Below are 20,651 nucleotides of genomic sequence, written 5' to 3' on the forward strand. Positions count from 1 at the left end.
AATTATGCTTGATTTAAAAGCGTTCCCTCTCAATTGCCATGCACGCATTTAGAAAGTTTATAAATAATGCGAAGAAGGTGTCTTGGGACTGACCAAAAAAGAAAGAAAAAAGATAAATGATGTTCATTTAATTTGCAAGAAGGACTAATTAGCTAATTATAGGGAGGTTTGTAGGGGTGACGTTGGAGCTGACTTGACAAGAGGTGAACTTCAAAACGTAGGCAGGAAGATGCCAGCCTAGCCCAGCCATCGGGGGATCGTGAATCTGCTCTGTGTCCGAACTTTGAAGGTGCTAAATCTGTTTGGGGGAAAGGTTTTTGGCACCTTCGGTAACGCCTGTAAAATTAGAATTAAAAACCAAAGCAAATTCACTGCCCCTACCCAACTGTGGAAGGGCATACTTTGCCTCTCCATGCAGACCCTGAAAACACATATAGGATCACATTTCAAGATGATTACAAACATTTTAGCATCCCGGAGGCGGTGTACAAAGCACACCACAGCCCGAACCCTTGGAAATCATGGTGTTCATCGCTGAACAAACAGGCCCATCCCTCTTCTTGCTGCGCTTGTCTGCCTTTCTGCATTCAAATGGTGTTTGAATGTACCTTCAACATTTCCCTTTAATTGGGAAGCTGAGCTCAATGCTTCTCTGTAAGGAAGTTGGTTTCAATTACTCTAGACTTATTTCTTGTTTCACCCCGAGTTTAATTTCTGTAATGTTCCCGTAATCACATTATGGCGTACAAAGGTAATGGCATTAGGTAGACTGGCTTTGTGTTTAAATGGAATGATATAATTAAGACTGTGTGTCCCTAATAATTGCATACTTTGGGGAGGCAGGCATGGCAAACGTTTCCTACGGAGCGGGAAAAAACACACAAACTTTTAAATCATTTCTCTTCACAAGAATTCCGGCTTCCCGGAGTGAGAATATGGAAGATGGGGGCGGGCAAATGTGGAGCTTATTCTTTGCTTTTCCATGGCCCATCCAGGACATCTTGCTGCCTAAAGCCAAAGGGCTCTGCTCTCTTCTCCACAACCAAGTCAAGTAGTAGTTGTTGTTTACTTGTGTCCGACTCTTCGTGACCCCATGGACCAGAGAGCACACCAGGCCCTCCTGTCTTCCACTGCCTCCCGGAGTTGGGTCAAATTCATGTTGGTCGTGTCGGTGACCCTGTCCAACCATCTCATCATCTTCTCCTCTTGCCTTCACACTTTCCCAACTTCAGGGTCTTTTCCAGGGAAGTCAAATAGAATATTCCTTAAAGCACCCAGAAATTTCATTATGCATAATGTGCCATTCACTCACTTCTGACATACGATGGCCCTAAATAGGGTGGGATTTTTTTTAAAAAAAAAAGGTATGTGGGATGTTCAAGAAGTGGTTTACCATTGCCAGATCGCAATGGGTTTCCAAGGCCATGTGGAGATTTTTTTTTACCCAGATCTCTGAGTTCTAATCTGACAATCTATTATACCACATTGCTTCTCAGTTTCATGATAGGAGATACGTATATATAAAAAAAATCCTGTTACGACTTCTTTCCATTCTCTGGCAGAGAAAATACACTGACAAGGAACCAGCGATCCATTTACCACCCTGTTGTGACAGGCTGAGTCACTCTGGCGGCTGGAACACCCTGCCCTGCCCTGTCACATTTGGTTGTGAAAACATTTACCTTACTTTTCAAAGCAGCTCAGAACTTTAGTAAAACTTCAGTGAAACAGTTGAAAAGTAGTCACACAGAGGAGGGGCAGGATCCTTTCTCAATCATCTCAGAGTGCAGGACATGTCATAATGGGCTCAAGCTACAGGAAGCCAGATTTCAGTTGACTATCAGGAAAAAATTCTTGACTGTTAGAGCAGTAGGAGAACCACCTCCCGAACTTATGACCTCGGGAGGTGGTGAGCGCTCCAATGCTGGAGGCATTCAGAAGGAAATTGGGCAGCCATTTTTGTCAGATCTGCTTTGATTTGGATTCCTGCAGTGAGCAGGGGGTTGGATTTGATAGCCTTCAAGGCCCCTTCCAACTCCACTGTTCTATGATTCTATGAATCTCTCCTTACGATAGCCTTTCCCCATTCCAGCACCTTCCAAATGTGTAGGACTACAATTCCCATTATCCAGTGATAAACGGCCTTGATTTCTGCTAAGGCAATGCCCTCAGTGCCTACTACCCTATTTTTAAATTTGACTGTGGCACCAGCTACATTTACCTTTGAAAGATGCTCATCTTCATTCTTCTGCTTTCTTTGTTTAATGGGCAGTGTGTTACTGTTAGCTGCTTTGACTCCTATTTATTAGCAGAAAGAGAAGTATAAATCTAAATCATATTCACTCCAGCCTAGCAGGGGTACTTTCATTTTTTGGGGGTGTGGGGCTGTTTTGCTTGAATTCTTAAACCCTTTTAAATTGTTTTGAAGTATTTGGAACTTAAGATAATTTTACTGAATGTACCAAGTCCCAGAATCTATGGACAGAGGACAGGCTAGAAATACTTAAATAAATAGACTATGTTATTGTTCTGCAGTTTCATTTGCTATCAGTTAGATTTGTCTCGAAAACAATGTATCTAGAGTTTTCAATTTACACCAAACTTGGGACAAATTACATCTGATCAATTCTATTCGAGGGGGCGACTCCATCCACCCTCTCAGTCTCTCTCTCTTTCTCTCTGTCGCTTCCAGAGGCAAAACGCTTTTCCTGGCTTTTTGTACATCTCATTCAATCAAATAGAATCAATCAAGAATACACGTCACATTTTCTCATCCTCTCCTTCCTTCATCTGGCACTTCTTCTTTTTTCCCCCCTTGGCCTGCTTTCTATTCTTTTCCAGCTACAAAGCAGAAAATGGAATGGGTTTCCATTTCTCTAATTTTCTGCCTAGTGTCCATCCATGTGCGCCTTCCCTTTGAAGTTTCTAATAACCCATTCTATCCGTTCCCTCAAAAATGGATTAGTATAAGACTTGCAGGGAAAAAGCTGGAGCGAGCGTCTCTTTGGAAAAACAGACCGTGCATTTGTCTTGGTTAAGTAATCCCTTCTGTCTGTGCTCAGAAGCAGCCTTCCGCCTACTTTCGCTCCTTTTCCTATTTCCATTTATTGGCATTTGTAGGTCATAACATATGCCACTCCTCTTCACATTCCAGGTTTCTCTCCTTGAGCATGTAGACTTCCTCACTCCCTTGCCTTCGTGAAAGAAGTCAAAAATCATACCCAAATTTGGCATCCATTTCTAGAGCACCCCTCTGTTTGCGTAATCCACATCCTCTTCAAATATCAATCCAGTTAATTAATCTAACCCATGACAACCATCTTTTGGAACAAAATTGGCCACAGAGGGGAAAGGTTGACCATTCTACTATAGCTTGAATTTGACATGGGCATGTTTTTGGGGGCGCACCTGCCAGAATCCTAACTAGTGGTTATGTTGCCTGTGACAGTTGCTGTGTTAACCCCATGCAACTCTTACAAAAACAAAAAAACAAAAACAAAGCCAAAATCATAAGCTGAGCTATTTAAAAAAGGTAAACAAAATAATAAACAGACCTCCCTGCCCTCCTGCGTTTATTATCACAAAGGTCTAATTGCTCAAGGAAGTTCATACCAATGTCCTACAGATTCCTTCTGAGTTACATAGACGGTAGTGTTTTCTGGAGAGGGAATTAGACCTTAAGAACAGCCATGCTAGTTCGGAACCATGGCCGGCCTGGTTCAGCCTTCTCTTCCTACAATAGTCAGCCTGATGGCCAGGGGGAGTCCACATCTGAGTTCAATCGTACCTTCCCACTGTTGTTCTTCGGCAGCTGATACCCAGAATCGCAATGCCTCCGATCCTGATCGGTCGCTGTCAAGACTAGTGACACTCAACAAATGTCAAGGTAGGGAAACAGGACCATGGACAGCTCACTTTGGAGCGAGATAGATTCAGGCCAGGAGCAGTATCAGAGGCGGTATGTGTCATCTATCAAAACATAGATAGTCCCATCTTCCATGAACTTTCCAAGTCACAAATTGGTGGCCATCATAATACCTTCTGGCAGTGTGTCCACCTTTCCCCCCCTCATTCAGCTCTACTGGAGAACCCCGGCACCGTTTCTTGCATCTTAACATTGTCTGGGAAAAAAACACTTGGTGCATCCTTGTAACAGATCCTAACACACAGCCCTATGTAGACAGCAGAGCAGCACCAACAGTATGCCTCCATAAAAACCAAATATCAATGTAACACTTAAGGTATACTTCCGCCTCCTCTCTGAAGATCTCAGGGCCAGGAAGACTGCTCCCTAATTCATGTATTCGTTTGCACAGCTGGTTTGGTGAGATTTGCAGTTGACAGAGCACCTGTGTTGTTATTTATTTATTTATTTTAATGCTGTTGATTTCAGAAGTCCTTTCTTTTCATGCCTTGTTGCAATGCCTGCTGATACGCTGACACTCCCATCAAAGTTCCACTGTTCTCCTCCAGTCTCTTTGTGGATGCTTGTGTATCTCTTCCCCACAACCTCCTGATCCATTGCTTCTCTTCTCATCTGAAAATCAAGGATAAGCGCCTGCTTTTCACAGAACCTCTGCCGTTTCACATGACTGCCTCATTAAATGAAGAGAAACCTTCCTCCCACTTCCGACACCATGCTCTCTTTTCTGGGATTTTATTTACCAAATCTTTTTTCTCCACACTAAACCTGGCATGACATCTAGGATCCAAGAACAAACTCTGCAGTCATTTTTTTCTCCCCCTTTAATGCTGCTGCAGTTATCTCTGTTTGGCTAACTGCACTGGCTGGGGTTTTTCTGGGAGTTATTCACATATACATATATGAATGAACCGGGGCTAGAATTTCCAAAGAGAGCATTTATTATTTTTAAAAATGAACTTGTTAGGTACTTAATCAGTGCAGTACTAATGATAAGATGCTTTCATCTTACAAGCCGATTTTGCTAATATGCTGCAGAGATTCCTCCTCCCTCACAAGCAACTGGTATGTTTTACCCAGTTCTAAATGGGAAGAAATAATTTAAACTAGGGGAGTCACAGTTGGGAAGTAGACCATAATTATTTGACAACTTGGCTCATTTAACTTACCTCTCCCCTGTTGCAGAGAGAACCTAAAAAAAAAATCTTTAATGGTCTCAAGATGGCATCGACTTTGATCATTGTAAAACTTCCTATGAGGTGGGTGGGTTAATTTCAGGGCAGCTGAGCCAGTGATATGGGTTATAATGGTAAAAAAACGAATGAACAAATGAACAACACTGTATTCCAATGGTCAAATGAAGCAATGGCTAAAATCTTGTTGCATAAATTACCCTGCAGAAGAATGATGATGCCACCACCAAAGGGAGATTTTATTGTGTGGAAGTTGTGGGTAAAAGGTCTTGAATTATTAAACATCCCTCCCTTGCCAATGTCATCATCACCATTTTGCAGGCATAATGTAACCAACAGCATTTTGATCAGTATATTCAGAAGATAATTAGAAGAGGCGCTTTCCTCAAGTGGTGAAAAATGTCATTGTATGTGATTTTCCTCACCTTTATATCTAGCCCTCCAGCATGGCTTGGTTTGTGATCGTGGGAAAGTAAAGAACTGGCACTGACCATTTGATTGCTGAGGCATGCACTCTTGAGGAAATCTTATTTTGGGAAGGAAACGGCTTAATTGCAGAGCATATGTATTCTGCTAAGTATCTTTGAAGATTCTCAGTCATCCAGGTGTGGCTATCTGGAAGCTGACTCATGGCAACCGGACATCTTTCTTGTTAGGTTGAAAGGTTTCGCTACTCATCCAAGTAGCTACTTCAGTCTGAGGAGAGTTGATAGGAGACCCCTGATATATCCTCCACATTGGTTTCACTTCCCCCTGGTCCAATGTGGAAGATGTTATCTGGGTCTCCTACCTTTGAATACTTTATTACGATCAACAAATCAGATGTGGTCTCCTACCAATTCTCCTCAGACTGAAGAAGTCACTTGGATGAGTAGCAAAACCTTTCAACCTAATAAGATAGAAGCCCAGTAGCCATGACTCCACTTCCAGATATTCTGCTTAATGTGTAATTTGTCCCGGCACTCTTCCCTAAGGCAATTAAATCTATTGATTTCACTGGACATTCGGGTTTTCTTTCAGCCTGTACACCTCTGCCATTATAGATACCAGCCCAACAAACAGCTTGCCTGACCCCATAGGTGCTCGGCAACCTCCCTCTCTTCCGGGCCCTGTGGCAAAATTTCTGGTTCTTCGTACCCTGCTGAAATTTAATCAAGGTGTGGTGATAACTTTGTATACAGTTTGGCCTCTTTTCTGGTGGACTGTGAGCACCATCCTGACTTTGTGGTAAAATATACTTTGCCTCAAGGAGAACTTAACCATGAGGTTTCCTTAGCATCAACCCAAGGCTCAGAGTTATATCTGAAACACCTCATTTTGGCTATTGATGGACAAATCATTCTAACCCAACATCTGGGGAAAATTCCGCAGCTTTCAAAATGGCAGAGTGTTTAAATATACAGTAATGTGTTTCCAAAAGTCTAGCCCTTTTGACTTTGACTTTTGACATCAGCATCTCACAGTAAACCCCCTGTAATCTTTCTGGGGGCTTTAAAAATCTGTCCTGGGTCAACAGTAAAAGCAAAGGAAATAACTAAAAATAGCCCAGGCACTGTTTTGATTTCTCCATTAGAGACACATCTTTCTGTTTGATTGGATTTCTTTGCTTTTTCTGCAGTACCGGCAAAAGTACATATAAGCTGTTACGTTCCACAGGGTCGTTTTGTAAAAAGGCTTGTTTGTAAGTAGGTAATAGAAAGAGCCAATTTGGTCTCGTGGATGGTGTTCAGGGCATTTGACTCAAATCCTTGATCATGGGCACTTCCTGGGTGTAGCAACAGTCAGTAACTCATTGAACATCTCACATATTAGAAGCACTATAGATTGGAAGTGACTTGATATGCAACAAATTATAGCTTTATCCATTATAATAGTACGGGATTAAGGATACAATCCCATACCACCTTTTTGGGAATAAACCTGACTGTGCATTGTAGGGCTTTTTTTGGTAGTTTTAAACCCATGCATGTAAAATACAACCTTTTAACCTGCTTAATGGCACTCCACAATCATTACAACACATAATTTGTAAGTTTTCTTTATATACATTTCTTAATACAGGGTATTGCCCATTGGCTTGAGTTGTAAGGTCACATTAAGTGAAAATCGACATGTAAACAGAGAACGCTTAAGAAACCCGTGGATTTTTTTTTTTAAAGGCTAAATGGTAAAGAAACCAGGTGTTCCTCACAAGTAGCAACACTGCACTTTCTTAGCTGTTAACATGCACACTGAAGAATGAATTTACTGCACAGGTGCTTGGAGCATACTACGAAGGTCATACAGCATGAAGTTATATCAAAGTCTAAGAAAAACTGGAGAGTTTTATTTATAAGTGGTTTGATTGTAAAAAATATTCAAGCCACACCTGTAGAATTAAGAAAATACAAATTATGAAGCATGCCTTCTTGTCTGAAGTGCAAGCAAGACATCACAACCAATAACCTTCCTCGAAAATGGGAGAAGAATGGCTGTTTCTAAGGAAGCCACCTGGATGCGGTTCCCAGTCCGGTTTGCGACTAAATCCTTCTGTAAAGAACCTGCTTTCTGATGGGTAGAGAGCAGGTGACACAGGGCCTTGCGGCTGGGAGGCAGCAAATAGAAATGTTTTTGCACCATGTTAAACATTCTGAGGAATATCATGTGGGATTTGTAGTCATTGAGACGAGTAGCCAATTTTACTTGTTAAGAGAGCTTCATGAATGACAAGCAGGTGAGTGCATTTTGTTCCTGGTTAGGAAACTGCCGGATAGCTCAGTGGTTTAGGCATCTGACTGCAGAAGCCAGAGGTTTGGAGTTTGATTCCCCACGGGGCCTCCTTGACAGGAGCTGGACTCGATGATCCACGGCGTCCCTTCCAGCTCTGCAGTTCTAAGATTTGTTATTATTATAAAGCTGCAATGGGACAGCATTGGGCAACTTTTAACTCACAGATCCTTTTACTGTGCCATGGCGCTGCAGGAGGTGTGGATCTTATTCCAGAAATAACATGACAGGGAGAATACCCTTTCCAGAAAGAGCCATAAAGGGAACCAGGAACCATGCCAAAAGTTGAGGGGAATCAAACAATTTCAGTGGAAACCGGGTTATAGGTAGGAATTCCCTGCAATATATAACAAATTTAATAATACTCATCAGTTCAGCTGAAGGTGAACTCAGTCATCTTACAACAGTTTGATTTCTTGCAAGACAAGGAAAGCTGCATTCCTTAATAATCTATATTCCCCCAGGGGAAGCATAAGAAATGGATGCCAACAGTGATGTTTATGGGAAGAACATTAAGACTGCTGTAGGACAAAGGAGCAAAAGTGCAACAACTCTTTAGAAAGACATGGGCGAATATTCTTTTTCACAGTTAAGTACCTGCAGGAGGGTTTTGCACCATGTAAAATATGGCAGAAATCGTCTATCAGCATTTTGCTTTGAAAATCCCTGATGTATTGCTGCAAGAGGAACATACAAATCATGATATAAACAGTGGGACACATTATGATGACGGCAAAACAAGTGTTGGGGTGTCATTTTCCCTGTGCTTAGCATAATGTGCTGTTAATGCATGGCAAAGAGTAACAAAGCTAGAGGAATTAAGTTGATTCAGCATGCAAGTCCTGGAGTTTGCCTGTCAAGTGTAAGAACCTTGATTTTTCCAAATGAAATAAACAGTTGCAAAGGCAAGAAGACCATTTTGCTTGTTTCCCTCCAACAAAATGTGAAGATTCTGAATATCTATGCTGGTTTAATATCCTTACAATGTTGGTCCGATGCCATCAGCAGAAGCAACCAAGCTGCCGGTTGCTGGCCAAAAAAGCCTTAGGACTGGTCCATAAGGAATCAGTAATTAAAAAGGCAGCAATGTAAAATTAGTCAAGATGAACCAGATGGATGCAATGCAACTCATTTGAGTCTTAATTGGCACTTACCACAATAACTCTAGCTACAATCTGACAAATATGATAAATGCTTTTGATGTAAAACTATATGGTGCTGTACCCACTTTTTATTACCGAAGTAATTAAAACATGGTACCTGAAGAAATGAAAAAGAAATGAAGCAAAATAGGGAGGTTATGTTGCCAGTGACCAGACTGTTTATATTCTTCATTTGTGAGTTTCGCTCCCCCCCCCCCCATGAAATGTGAAATAACTGAAGCCCCATGCAAAACCTACTGTTTTGTTCTTCAACCAGATGGGCAGTTCAATGGGAAAAAATGATTTATGAAGAGATTTCCTTCAGGGGAAAATTACTTAAATAAGCGTTTTCTTTAAAAAAAAGTATGACTACTTATGGTGCAATCAAGTTCCATATGGTACATTTTTGTAAACACAGATGAACTGTATCCATAGTATTTACACACACACATTCCATCTGAATGGAGATTAAAAGTCAATAGCTAATGCACCTTGAGGTGCATCTTCCCGACCCCTCACGTAGATTTCACACGGAATCTCTTCCATGACTCTGTCTTCTATCACTTGCTCTGGGCACTCATGGGCCTGCTTGAAAGTATAGCTGCTTTTTTTGAAGGTGCTATTAAAGGTCTTCATGGGCTGCGGCTGAGAAAAATCATTGCGGAAAGGAAGTTCCATGGAACTGAGGTTGGTCCTGCTCTGTTTTACTGGGGCCGCCTGGGAACCGCAATGATGGTCATGAATGCACCTCGAAGCTGTCGAGGACCGTCTCATTTTCTGGTAGTTTTCAAGTTCTTCAGAGAGGTCAGCCAAGTCAGCAGAAATCTCTTTGTCTCTTAGAGAGAAGAGCTCGTAATGAGGAGGATCAAAAACCTCCTGGAAGCCAGTCTTATTGAAAGTCGCTTTGCAGGCCATCACCTTCTTGCGAGGCTGCTTGACCTGCACCAGGATGGAAATGATGAGAAGGACCAAGACAATCCCTGAAGTAATTCCAATTATAGTTCCGTGTGTTTTGGTGATTTGTTCAAATAATCCTGTTTTCTTCTTTTCTGAAAGGGGGAAAAAGAGCAAGCAGTTTTAAGTCTGAACAATGAAGTACCCTGTTAAGATTAATGTAAGCGCTGCCTGGAAGCTACTGAAGTTTTCCTGAACCTTCACAACACAGAAGTCAAGCAGTCCAAGTATCCAATTCTGCAAGTATCCAATTCTGATAATGTGGAATTCCTCCATGCAAGTAAGTGTGGAAGTTTGAGCCTGTATGTCATGGCCACTGCTGGTTAAATAGACTGTGAACCTTTCAATTTGTACAACATGTTGCTTCACTAGAAGCACCTGCAGGTTGTACAAGTGCAAGGAAAACACAGGTTGTTTGCTGGCAGGGAAATCAGACTGGAAGAATGGCTGTGGCCAGAATCCTGCAGATGATTTATGCCTCTGTGAGTTAAAGTGTGCAACTCATTATGGCGAATTGCCGCTAACCAACAAGGACCTGATCACATTACTGAGTGGGTACTTGTTGCACAACTGGATACATGCACCCCAAGTGCAGCCACTGTCTCATCAGTCAGTGGCAATTTGCTACGGGGAGTTATTTCTGCAATTCTCACCCTTTCTCTAAATAATTATAGTTGTTCTAATAACTCTTTGTGATCTAGATCATGTAGGCTTAAAGGAACATTATGAAGAAGCATTAAAACAACTGATTGTGTAGAAGAATGGTTAGAATCGCAGAAACAACTCCTTTTTGGTATTTAAGGACAGAGGCGAGATGGGTATCTCTGTATATGAAGCAATTAAACAAATGAAAATCTATGAGAAGTGGCCCTTGCTCACTGGAATACAGTTTCTGGGGCTGCAACATTTAATTGATTACTCAATGAAACTGACAACTCCAGAATTGTCCTGCAGAGCCAGAGAGAAGAGCCAGTAGCAGACGGACCCCCCCCCCCCCCCACAGCAGGCTTAAGACTACTTTTAATAATACTGCAAGGGCAGTCATGAAGCCCTACAAAATAAGGCAGTGAATATATGTGGAGTGAGGTCGCAGCATGAGCATCCCCTCCTGCCTCCCTCTCTAGCTGGATTTAATAGGGCATCTGAAATGCTCTGGGTCCCTTTTAATACCAGCGTTGGATTAGTGTCGCCATACATAACCCCTCCCCCGAGTTTGATTAAAATGTTAGCTTTCCAAATAAGTTATATTTTGTTTGACACCTTAAGACCTAGGAGAGATATGCCACACTTTAAGCACTGAGGAGTTGACAGAAATTATCAAGTCACTTGAGCACTTTGCACATAAGCACCCAAGATGGCACTATTAGATTGCACCAATCTTCTAAATGTAACATAAGTGTTGGCGGGGGAGATGCAAGCTTTGGAAGAGAAGGTTAAACAAAGTGTCCCCAAATGAAAACAGTGGCATTATATTTTGGATATTAAAGTCTGTATCTGCACTGAAAACATGAATGAAGGATGGATGCATAGTTTTATCCACTTTGTCTTCCGATGTTAAAACAGATTTTGGAACTGAACAAATGTACGAAACACAAAGAGGCAGCAGAACAGCTGCCTCAAGATTTGGCAGTGATTGAACAGGCTCCTCCCATATGCTTTTGCTCCTGCACTGAGATTATCATCTTAGGCCACGCTCCGGGTGCCTGCCTGTGCACACTGAGATTTAGTGGGTGATTGCTCCTAAGCAGATCTTTTTTGTGATGGTCCCCAAATTATGGAATACCTTCCCTAGAGAAATCCACCTGGCACCAGCTTTTGTCCATTTTCCTGGCACGAGTCATTTATTCTCATAGGGCCTTTCAAAAATTTAAGCTGTGTTTTAAAATTTCCTTTCTCTATGCTGCTTCAATATTTATTTTCAGCTTTTAATATTTTTTTATGTCTGCTTTTAATTAATCGCTTAAAATGATGCTTATGGATTCTATTATTGGTTTCATAGTGCTGTTTATGATGAATGTCACATGGAGAGATTTGGCTATAAGGCGGATTCATCAATGAAGTGAAATGAAATAAAGTAAATGAAATAGAAGAGTGCGTTGACTACGAGTGATTAATGTTAGCAAGGGAGGGACACAGTTGGAGAATGCTCACAGAAAATTACCCGGAGCTGGCCTGCAACGGATCTGTTTTCGTTAAACTTTTAAGACTGAAATACGGTAACCAGAGAGCTATGCTGTAGCAAAGAGAATTGTCTCTGTGTGATTTTCTGACTCAAAGAAAAACAGCTTCAAGGTGAAAAAAAAAATCATGAACAAACAATCAGCAGCTGGTACACAGCTGGCAAATGTGGATGCCAGATATACGAAACAGACAGTAGTGGCAGCTACAGGTTTAATCTAAAATTTGGGAAGGCAGGTTTCTCAGGCAGAGGGAAAGACACATTGTTCTGTCCATCATCTTTTGGTTTTAGCAGATGGATTGCCTTTAGCCCGTATCGAGGGAAATGAGAAGGTACAAACCTAGAGAGCCCTGGATCCCCTACGGTGTGAATCATGGTGCTACATACCTTTGCAGTGGTTTTCATCCCAAGGGTATGCACAGTTCTGAATGCCATTGCAGACTAAAGAATTATTGATGCACATGTTGCTGTGGCAAAAGTAAGTGCTTCCTGAGCATGGAGCTGAGGAGGAAGAAGGAGAGAGAGGAGGAAAACTATGCGTTATCCAGATGCCAAGTATCTGAAATATACGTTGTTTGAATACGTATCATTGCTCTGATACTGAACTAGGATTTAAGTATATAAACGTCTTTGGCATGTTGTACAGTGATACTTCTACTGCTGTGGCTATTAGCATATCAAGTCTACTGCACATATTTATGGAAAATAGCATACCACTGCTCTCTTTTTTTCAAGTGATGATGTTCTGCTGATATTTACTATTGAAGGTTATTTATTAATGGATTGTTTTGTACTTAATGGAAGGTGGGCTAGCAATATCTTATTCTATGTTCTCTTTCCAGGCTGTGAATTGTTCCAATATGACATGTTCTACTAACTTGATGAACTTTAATTTCATTTGGATGTTTAATTATACTGCTTATTTGGAGTGAGTGCACAGATAAGAAAATCTAGGCCAACATGGGCCGCTCATCTACTATGAAAGCCACCTTAATGATGTAACCTGTAGTTCTGCATGAGAAACGTCTAATGCAGAGACCTTGTTCTAACACAGTACCACTGAAATGTAGCTGCCCTAAAGCAAGCTACAACTTTATCTCAGAATCTCTTACACCAGTATTTTCAACTAACCAAATCTTCTTTCTTCCCAAGATTCACAGCATGATACTTTCTACGGTCTGGAGTTATATGCCAACTTCATAGCAATTCAAAGAAAAAGCAATATTTCTTGTAATACAGGGAGTCAGAGAAAAGTGAAGTCCGATGTAACTTCATAAGATACTTACGGTCTACAAACGATGTGAAGAGCATTCTGAATCTGCTTAACCTGCTGCCTTCATCTGCCCACATCCGCACCACTCCAATTCCAGTCTGTAGCATAACATCGTTTGCCACCGTGCTGCAAAATTTTGCTTTAAGGTTCTCAATGGAACTGCTTCCATCATAGACAGCCACAAAGTTTCTCTTGCACTCATTTGAATGTTCCATTTGGTAGTCCAGAAACCTCAAATAAATCTGTTTGGTATGGGAAAAGAAACAAGACCTTGAAAAGGAGAAGTGGACTCATAATTCAGGAGCATAAACCAAATGTGCAAACACCTTTGAAAATATGAACCAAAATATGGGAAAATATGCAATGGATGAACTCTATATCCAGGTAACTCCTGATGATGTCATCAGACATGGATGTTAATCTCTGATGCTCCTTAGCGATCCTTTCTGAACTTGAGAAGGCTTCGGGAGCCTTGGGGTGCCACCCCATCAATAGCTCACACCCATTAGGTAGCCTTTAATAGAAACTGCCGCCACTGATCGCGCCACCGGCATAGGCCTTGGGGAGGACAATTTTTGGACATTAATCATCCCCCCATTCGAAGGCTCCCAAAAGCTCCCCCAGGGCGAATGGGATCCCTAGGGAGCCTTAGAACCTGGGAGAAGTGGTAAGGAAACCCTGAAATAAAGTAATCATCAGTCCAGAGCTTACAAACTTCATTTTGATGATTGGGATTGCATTCTGGTATACATTTCTGCTCTGAATCTATAGAGGCTTTCACCTCTTGAGCACTAACCCCTCACCTCTTTGTTCAACTAAGCATCAAGGAATAATTAAGATAGCAGCATCTCATTACAGCCAACTCCTTCCTTAAATATGTCTTGTACTCCTCCAAAACAAACAGGTGAAACTACCAAACTCAAGAATAAACCCCCACAAAGGATTGTTGTTCTTTCTAACAAGCCACTTGACAAAGAAGCCACATTTCACAAGGCACATAAGAGGGAAGAAGGAAAAAAAAATGGCTGACCTGAGGAAAATCCTGATCTCTTGGGATTCTTTTTCTTGTCTTTTTGGCTGTCACTTCTTTGTGCTTCTATTCCTTCAAACTATCTGACCAGTCTTTATTTAGGACAGTTCATTACACATTAATACCTATGATGTCACTAATCTATTTAGTAGTGTAGCAATTGGGCAGTACAGTTGTACAGAAATTGGAACGCAGCCAAGAAGGTCCGTCTGCATCCCATCACCTAAACAGCTAACAGAAGAATATTCAGGAACTGTTCTTTCGTGGTTCAGCTGCCTTTACTTCCTAGAAGAAAGTCTTAAACTTTCAGCCTTTGCCGCAGCAGAGCCATGTGATCTCCCTGACCTCCACTGCTAGTTCCTTTTAGATAAAGAGCACTTCCACTGCACATCAGGGCTTATCACCCAGCGGAGCTCAAGCATCCTTATCTTATAAAATCTAAAGGTAAAACTGAATGGTTTACCATGTGATTTAAGCTAAAACTGAACTTTCCAGGTACACTTTTAACTGCGTATACCCTTCCATTGTTCTTCAGAATTTTAACTTTTAAGAATTTCAAGACAGCACTGGCTTCTTGATTCACCTATGACTCACACTTTAGCAAAGTCTACTAGTAGTGAGAATCTTGGCAAATTTAATTCACCATAAATAATGCACTGCAACCTCTAAGACTGAGGAAGATGAATTACAGTTAAACAAATATGCAGCAGATAGTCAGTGACATTAATAAATATAACCACCAGACGTCCGGGAAGATAACTTGATTTCTTATTTTTAGTATGCAAATTACAGTGTCTATACATTACAGCTCAAGTTTTATAGGATGTCTATTACTGGCACTCTTCTCTACACAAAGTTGCACAGAGAATCTTTGTCTCCTGCTAAAGTGTTTACAGTACATGGGTTTGGTTGCTAGCATGATCCTACATGCTAGCAACCAAATATGCTTCCATATTTGCTTACTGATACATAGCGCTTGTATTAAACCCTTTGTATATGCATTAAACCCATTTCAAATGGATCTATTTCACTCTCCACTGGATAGAGAAGTGATCTTTTTAGGCAGAATTCTCCAAGAAAAGAATTTTTTCATTCCCTCCCAAGTAGGGGTGGAAAAGCTTGTAGCATATCAGCAGAAAAAGGTGCCCAAATCTGAATAGGTAGGTTTAAACCTGAAACAAGATGGACTATGATCTCTTTCAACCTGATGCTATAGAACAAGTCATAAATGTGCAGATTCTGTATAAGACAAATTATCAATCTAAGTCAATAGCTGCATAGAACTGCAACATCTGTTCCCAATAAAATAAGGAAATGCTTTTCCAGTGCCAAGTAATTTCACAAAATATATTATTAAGAGAATAATTCTATAGTTGTATTATGCTTAGAAAAATAATAATAAAATAACAATGTCCATGGAGGCATATGCTATTTTTTCCCCCTAATTATAGTGGAGCGGCATGTGGCTTTGTGTAAGTAACAGGTCTTAGGAGCCAGTCATAGTTGTTAGCCCCATAATGGCTTTTTGTCACTGAAGAACAGTGTTTTTCTGGCCTTGAAGAACCTCTGTTCTTACTAAGGAAAATCAGCACTGAGGAGGATGGACAGAAACAGTGTTTGAAGTCTGGAAGTACCCTTATTCAAGTTTTTTTTTTCCCCATTTCATTTTGACCTCTCACAGAACTCCAGAGTGTTTTTCTCACAGTTGTTTTTAAAATACAGCTGAACAGTATAGAGCAGAATCAAGAGTAGTATTATGTACCAAAAGCAGTCTAGGAAGTCAGCATCCATCTTGATTTATTGCAATCGCCAGCAGGTAATTAATTTCAACGAATGAGACACAGCATACAAATGATTACTAATGACCAGCCATTCCTGTCTACTAATGAACTGAAAACCAATTAAATACAGAACAATTCCGTGGACCCACCTTGGCATTGGGAGTAGCTTTAATGGTCCATATGCAATCCACTGCTTGTCCAGGCTTTGTTTTCTCTTCCTGTTCCACCTGACTGGACCGGACGATCCCATCCGCTCCCGAGAGCTCAAACTGACAATCTAGAGAGTAGGGCAGACACAGTGGGCTGTCAAACCAAAAGCGAGAGTGATTTAAAGAGTAATGAATGAAAGAGATTAGTACTGCAATACTAGACCTGGGATGGGATTTAAAATACCTCCTAGGTATGTGAAGTCTGGGTCTGTAAAAGAGAAGAAGAAAAAGAGAAATGAATGAATGGACCCCTCAAAGTTTATTGGTCTCTCTGCAGTTCAAATCAAGGATAGGAAAAGTGCTGTCCAGAAACCCCCCAGGCAGCCCCCCCAATGGCTCATTTGTGACCTCCGCACCACCAAAGCATTCTACGCCCCCCCACCTCACCCCACTCCCATGATGCCCATCAACAAAAGTTTAGGTCTGGAACATTTCACCCTAGCAAGTATATCCGTCCTCAGTAGTGCAGAAATAAGCAACTGGGAAAGGAGTTTACTGAGCAGATTTTAATATGGCTGGCTAGTGTATCCATACATTCAACACTAGTCTGGTACAATCTCAAGATAAAAGTGAGAACTGGGATAGCGGCACTTTTTACCTGGTATAAACGAATACTTGGCTTTAAATCCCTCTCCTTCTAGCTCTTCATCTGAAGTAAACTTTATCCACATGAATCTCCCTGTGGATCTAATGAGGCTAGGACTTTTTAGACCACAGTATCGATCAATGAGCGGAGAGAAACCAAATGGCCCATCTCGAACCTCCAGGTGATCAAATCGACATTCAAACGAAGGCTCTATGTAGTATGGTTCATCAAAGGTCAGCTCAATTCTTTGCCGTGGGGCCGCTATGGCAAAAAACAATCCAGATCAATATATATCCGACAGAAACAAAATAAAAAAATAAGGCAGACATGGCTGTTCCTTTGAAAATGATTCCAGACCAACATTACTCTCAGCCACAATGAACAAAACACTTTTGAGAAAGATCTGTCATTATATAATTATAGATCTACAATTAATTACCATGGTAATATACGTATGTTAGAAAGCACTGAGTGTTACTTAAGAGTTTAACAATGGAGTCTAATATGTCTACTCAGAAATAAGACCCAGTATGAATGGAGACGGAATGGCAGCCAAATATTCCACAGAACACATGCCAAAATGACAACTCTGTTACAAACATCAGAGGCTTGTGTTTGAGCCAAAAGTTGACAAATTTGTCCCAGTGTGCTATCTTCCTGATGTAAATATTTTAAAAACATCATTATGATTTTAAAGCTATACATATTTCCAAATTTATGAAATTCTATACAATAACAAAATATTCACAGAGAAGCTTAGTTTAAAGGAATATACAGTAAATAATGACTCATACCCCTAATAATAACAAAAGAGCATGGATGTTTGGCATAGGAGGTCACAAAAACCTGGTACAGGAAGCTTGACATACATTCTACAATGACCCACAGAATGCGCACCTGCATCTTACTGGCTTTTAAACTGCACTGATTAATTTGAATGTGTCTATTTGTTTAACACCTGCAGTACCCTATTCAATCACTTGGTGGCATTCTTGTCTAACCAGCACATAGCTTTGCATTCAATATAGTTTGAAGGGTAGAGGAAGTAGTATGGGAGTCAGTTATAGTGCTGCTCCTTCCTCTCTTTTCGGCAGCCCCTTCCCAACCATGGAGTTGGCAGATCGGACGTCTCTTGGGGAGTTCTAGATATGCATCATGGCAGCAGGCATTGGAACAGCAATGAATCAGGGCTTAGAAAAGTTCTTACTATTATTCTTGTCTCTCAGTGGAATTAACTGCTGGTGATGGACTCTCATTCATTCCAGGTTGTCAACAGAGATTCAATGGCTCTTACGATGCTTCAGCTGTGTATTTGCTGCACTAGCGGGGGGGGGGGGGTTGAACTAGATAATCCCTATGAACCATTTCCTCTCTAGAGTTCTACAATTCCCTTCATGTGCTAGTGTTGCCCCATTCCTCATCTGTATACTTTATTTGAGAGAACAGAACAAAAAAGCGATTGCTTAATGCACTCAGTTGCACTATAAGTAAGACCCTGACCTTCAGAAAATGGCAAAATGAAAGGCAAGCACTCTGAAATGATTGCAGTTCTTCTCTGACTTGAACAGAGATTGTTGTGTCCAAGTGAAGGAAACACTTATTTAGCATTTAGGGTAAAGTAGGCACCGAGCTTTCTGGAATTACTAGAGGTTGACACTATCATATTCACTCAGTGTTTATGATATTAACAGCGCACATGCATAAATATTATATATTTTCTGAGTTCAGGGTCAGTGCATTCCAGAACGTTATATCAGAAGTCCACATTTCATTCACGGGCCTGAAAAGAGTCTAGTCTTTTGCTAATACTTTCACTACACTTTATTTAGAAACTTCAGAATTATGTTTAAACATTCATCTTTCCACTACAAAACATCAAAAAATATACCCAAATTTTTTTTTTTTAAAAAAGAGAGATTACCTTCTAAAATATAGACACACTCCTGGTTAGGTGGGTAGAATTTAGGGAAGTTTGGTGACGCAAAGTGGCCTCCATTGCTTGTTCGTACCCAGTCACTACACTGGGTAGCTGCCATGCGATTGCCAATATTTTGTGCAACTTTTTGAAGAAAACACAAGAATACAATTCATGGTCATTTCTGGAAGTATCCACAAAGGAAAAAAAAAATCCTCCACAGCCCCGTGAGTACAACATTGTTCAATTATCAAAGAAAATACAGATTGTATTGTATTTGTGGTCAAAGTAATGACTCTGTTATCAATTTACTTCTTAAAAGAAACGCTGCAACTTAGATATGGCAAAGTAGCACACAAAGAAGTAAGGCACAGTTGTAGGTACTTTTAGTTGACTTGTAGGTCTCAAGCTCTCTCCACTTTCTGGTATATCGTACTCTGACATAAACATAATATACACATATTCTTCAGTAAAAATTCCTCTTCGAATCTGAAAATTGGAAAGTAACCTCTTCCTTCCCCTCTGGAGGAATAAAGTTCAAATTGAAATTTGTTCCTTCTCCTAAAAACAGGAGCTTAAAATGCATATACACATAATGTGGAAGATTTAATGTCAAATTTATCTCCACTTAAGCGTGCCAAGTGTTAATTACTCAGTGCCTTTCCCCCATGAATTCTTCTTATTTGGGGAGCAATTAACACATGCTATTGCTTGGTGAAAAAGTTAATTAGCATAGGCCTTTAATATCAACACTGCATGAACATGTGTTGAATTAAGAAATCTGACTTTTCATTCTGTTTAGCTGATTTCTTAAACCATGGTTTATGTGCCATGATTATATGCTGCTCTTTTGCTTTTTTCTTCCTCCGATTGTGCACTGGTTTATGTTTGGAGATTTTGGCTTGCATTAAGCTTGAGGTCACCATGATACTCCAACCAGGAGCTCTGGTGCAATGTTGATGGGCAATATGAATTAATGGGAAAACTCTGGCTACATACAGGGCAGAATTTCTTCAGCAAAGCCAGTGTTTGCCAAGAAGATGGGCAGGCAAGAGAATAGAGCATGGCTATCTGAGAGCATGAAGCCATTATAAATAACTGAGTGGAACCAGAGATAGGAAGAGTATTTTTTTTTTCAAATGAGAACTCCTAGACCAACTTAGCCAGTATGGCTAGGGCTGACCAATGCTGACATCATGATGGCTGTTGACTCTGACTGCCACTTATTTTTCAGTTCAGAAGATGCTATGAATTTATTATTTAGGCTCTAGGGATTTAATTATTCTGCTTTTTCAAAATCAGGACGCCAAACTTGTTTTGAACAAAAACAGTGCTTCTGCACATCAAGCCTTTAGTGTACAATCATGCAATTACAAGCTTTTCCCAAATAATAAATTGCACTGTACCTTGAGTCTTTTGAGCGACAGCAATTCCTTCCACTACCAGTATAGTTATCAAGAACACTGGTGACAAAAAAGAGAACAAACATAGAGATGAATAGATAAAACAAAGCTGCTAAGTTTTAGCTTCATATTCACCATGTGAAGCAATTCTGTCTCTTTCAGTTTTGGCTTATTCAAAGTCATTATTCAAAAGACAATACTTGGTAAAATCCCACAGTTGATTTTCACCCATGTATTCAATAAATTTCATCATTACAGCAATTCTAATATACTCCTACAAACTTAATTTTTTATTGAA

The 20,651-nt window shown here is 40.6% G+C and overlaps 1 protein-coding gene across 2 annotated transcripts in view; it reads right to left on the reverse strand.

Annotated features, from left to right (window-relative positions):
• Positions 1-7,137: 7,137 nt before the first annotated feature.
• The window catches only part of NETO2 (neuropilin and tolloid like 2), a 29,573-nt gene continuing 16,059 nt past the window's right edge, over positions 7,138-20,651 (reverse strand). The window contains exons 2-9 of one of the 2 annotated variants that reach the window (XM_072980402.2): positions 20,357-20,413; positions 18,957-19,094; positions 17,048-17,296; positions 16,613-16,657; positions 16,390-16,517; positions 13,443-13,671; positions 12,544-12,657; positions 7,138-10,072 (exon numbers count right to left, since the gene is read on the reverse strand). In XM_072980402.2, coding sequence (XP_072836503.1) covers positions 9,492-10,072; positions 12,544-12,657; positions 13,443-13,671; positions 16,390-16,517; positions 16,613-16,657; positions 17,048-17,296; positions 18,957-19,094; positions 20,357-20,413 — 1,541 coding nt within the window. In that variant the 3' untranslated portion in view covers positions 7,138-9,491. The remainder of the gene's footprint in view (positions 10,073-12,543; positions 12,658-13,442; positions 13,672-16,389; positions 16,518-16,612; positions 16,658-17,047; positions 17,297-18,956; positions 19,095-20,356; positions 20,414-20,651) is intronic. The other variant, XM_072980403.2, reaches the window with a different exon arrangement.

Source organism: Pogona vitticeps, chromosome 10 (genome assembly GCF_051106095.1).
Source record: "Pogona vitticeps strain Pit_001003342236 chromosome 10, PviZW2.1, whole genome shotgun sequence".
NCBI classification, from domain to species: domain Eukaryota; kingdom Metazoa; phylum Chordata; class Lepidosauria; order Squamata; family Agamidae; genus Pogona; species Pogona vitticeps.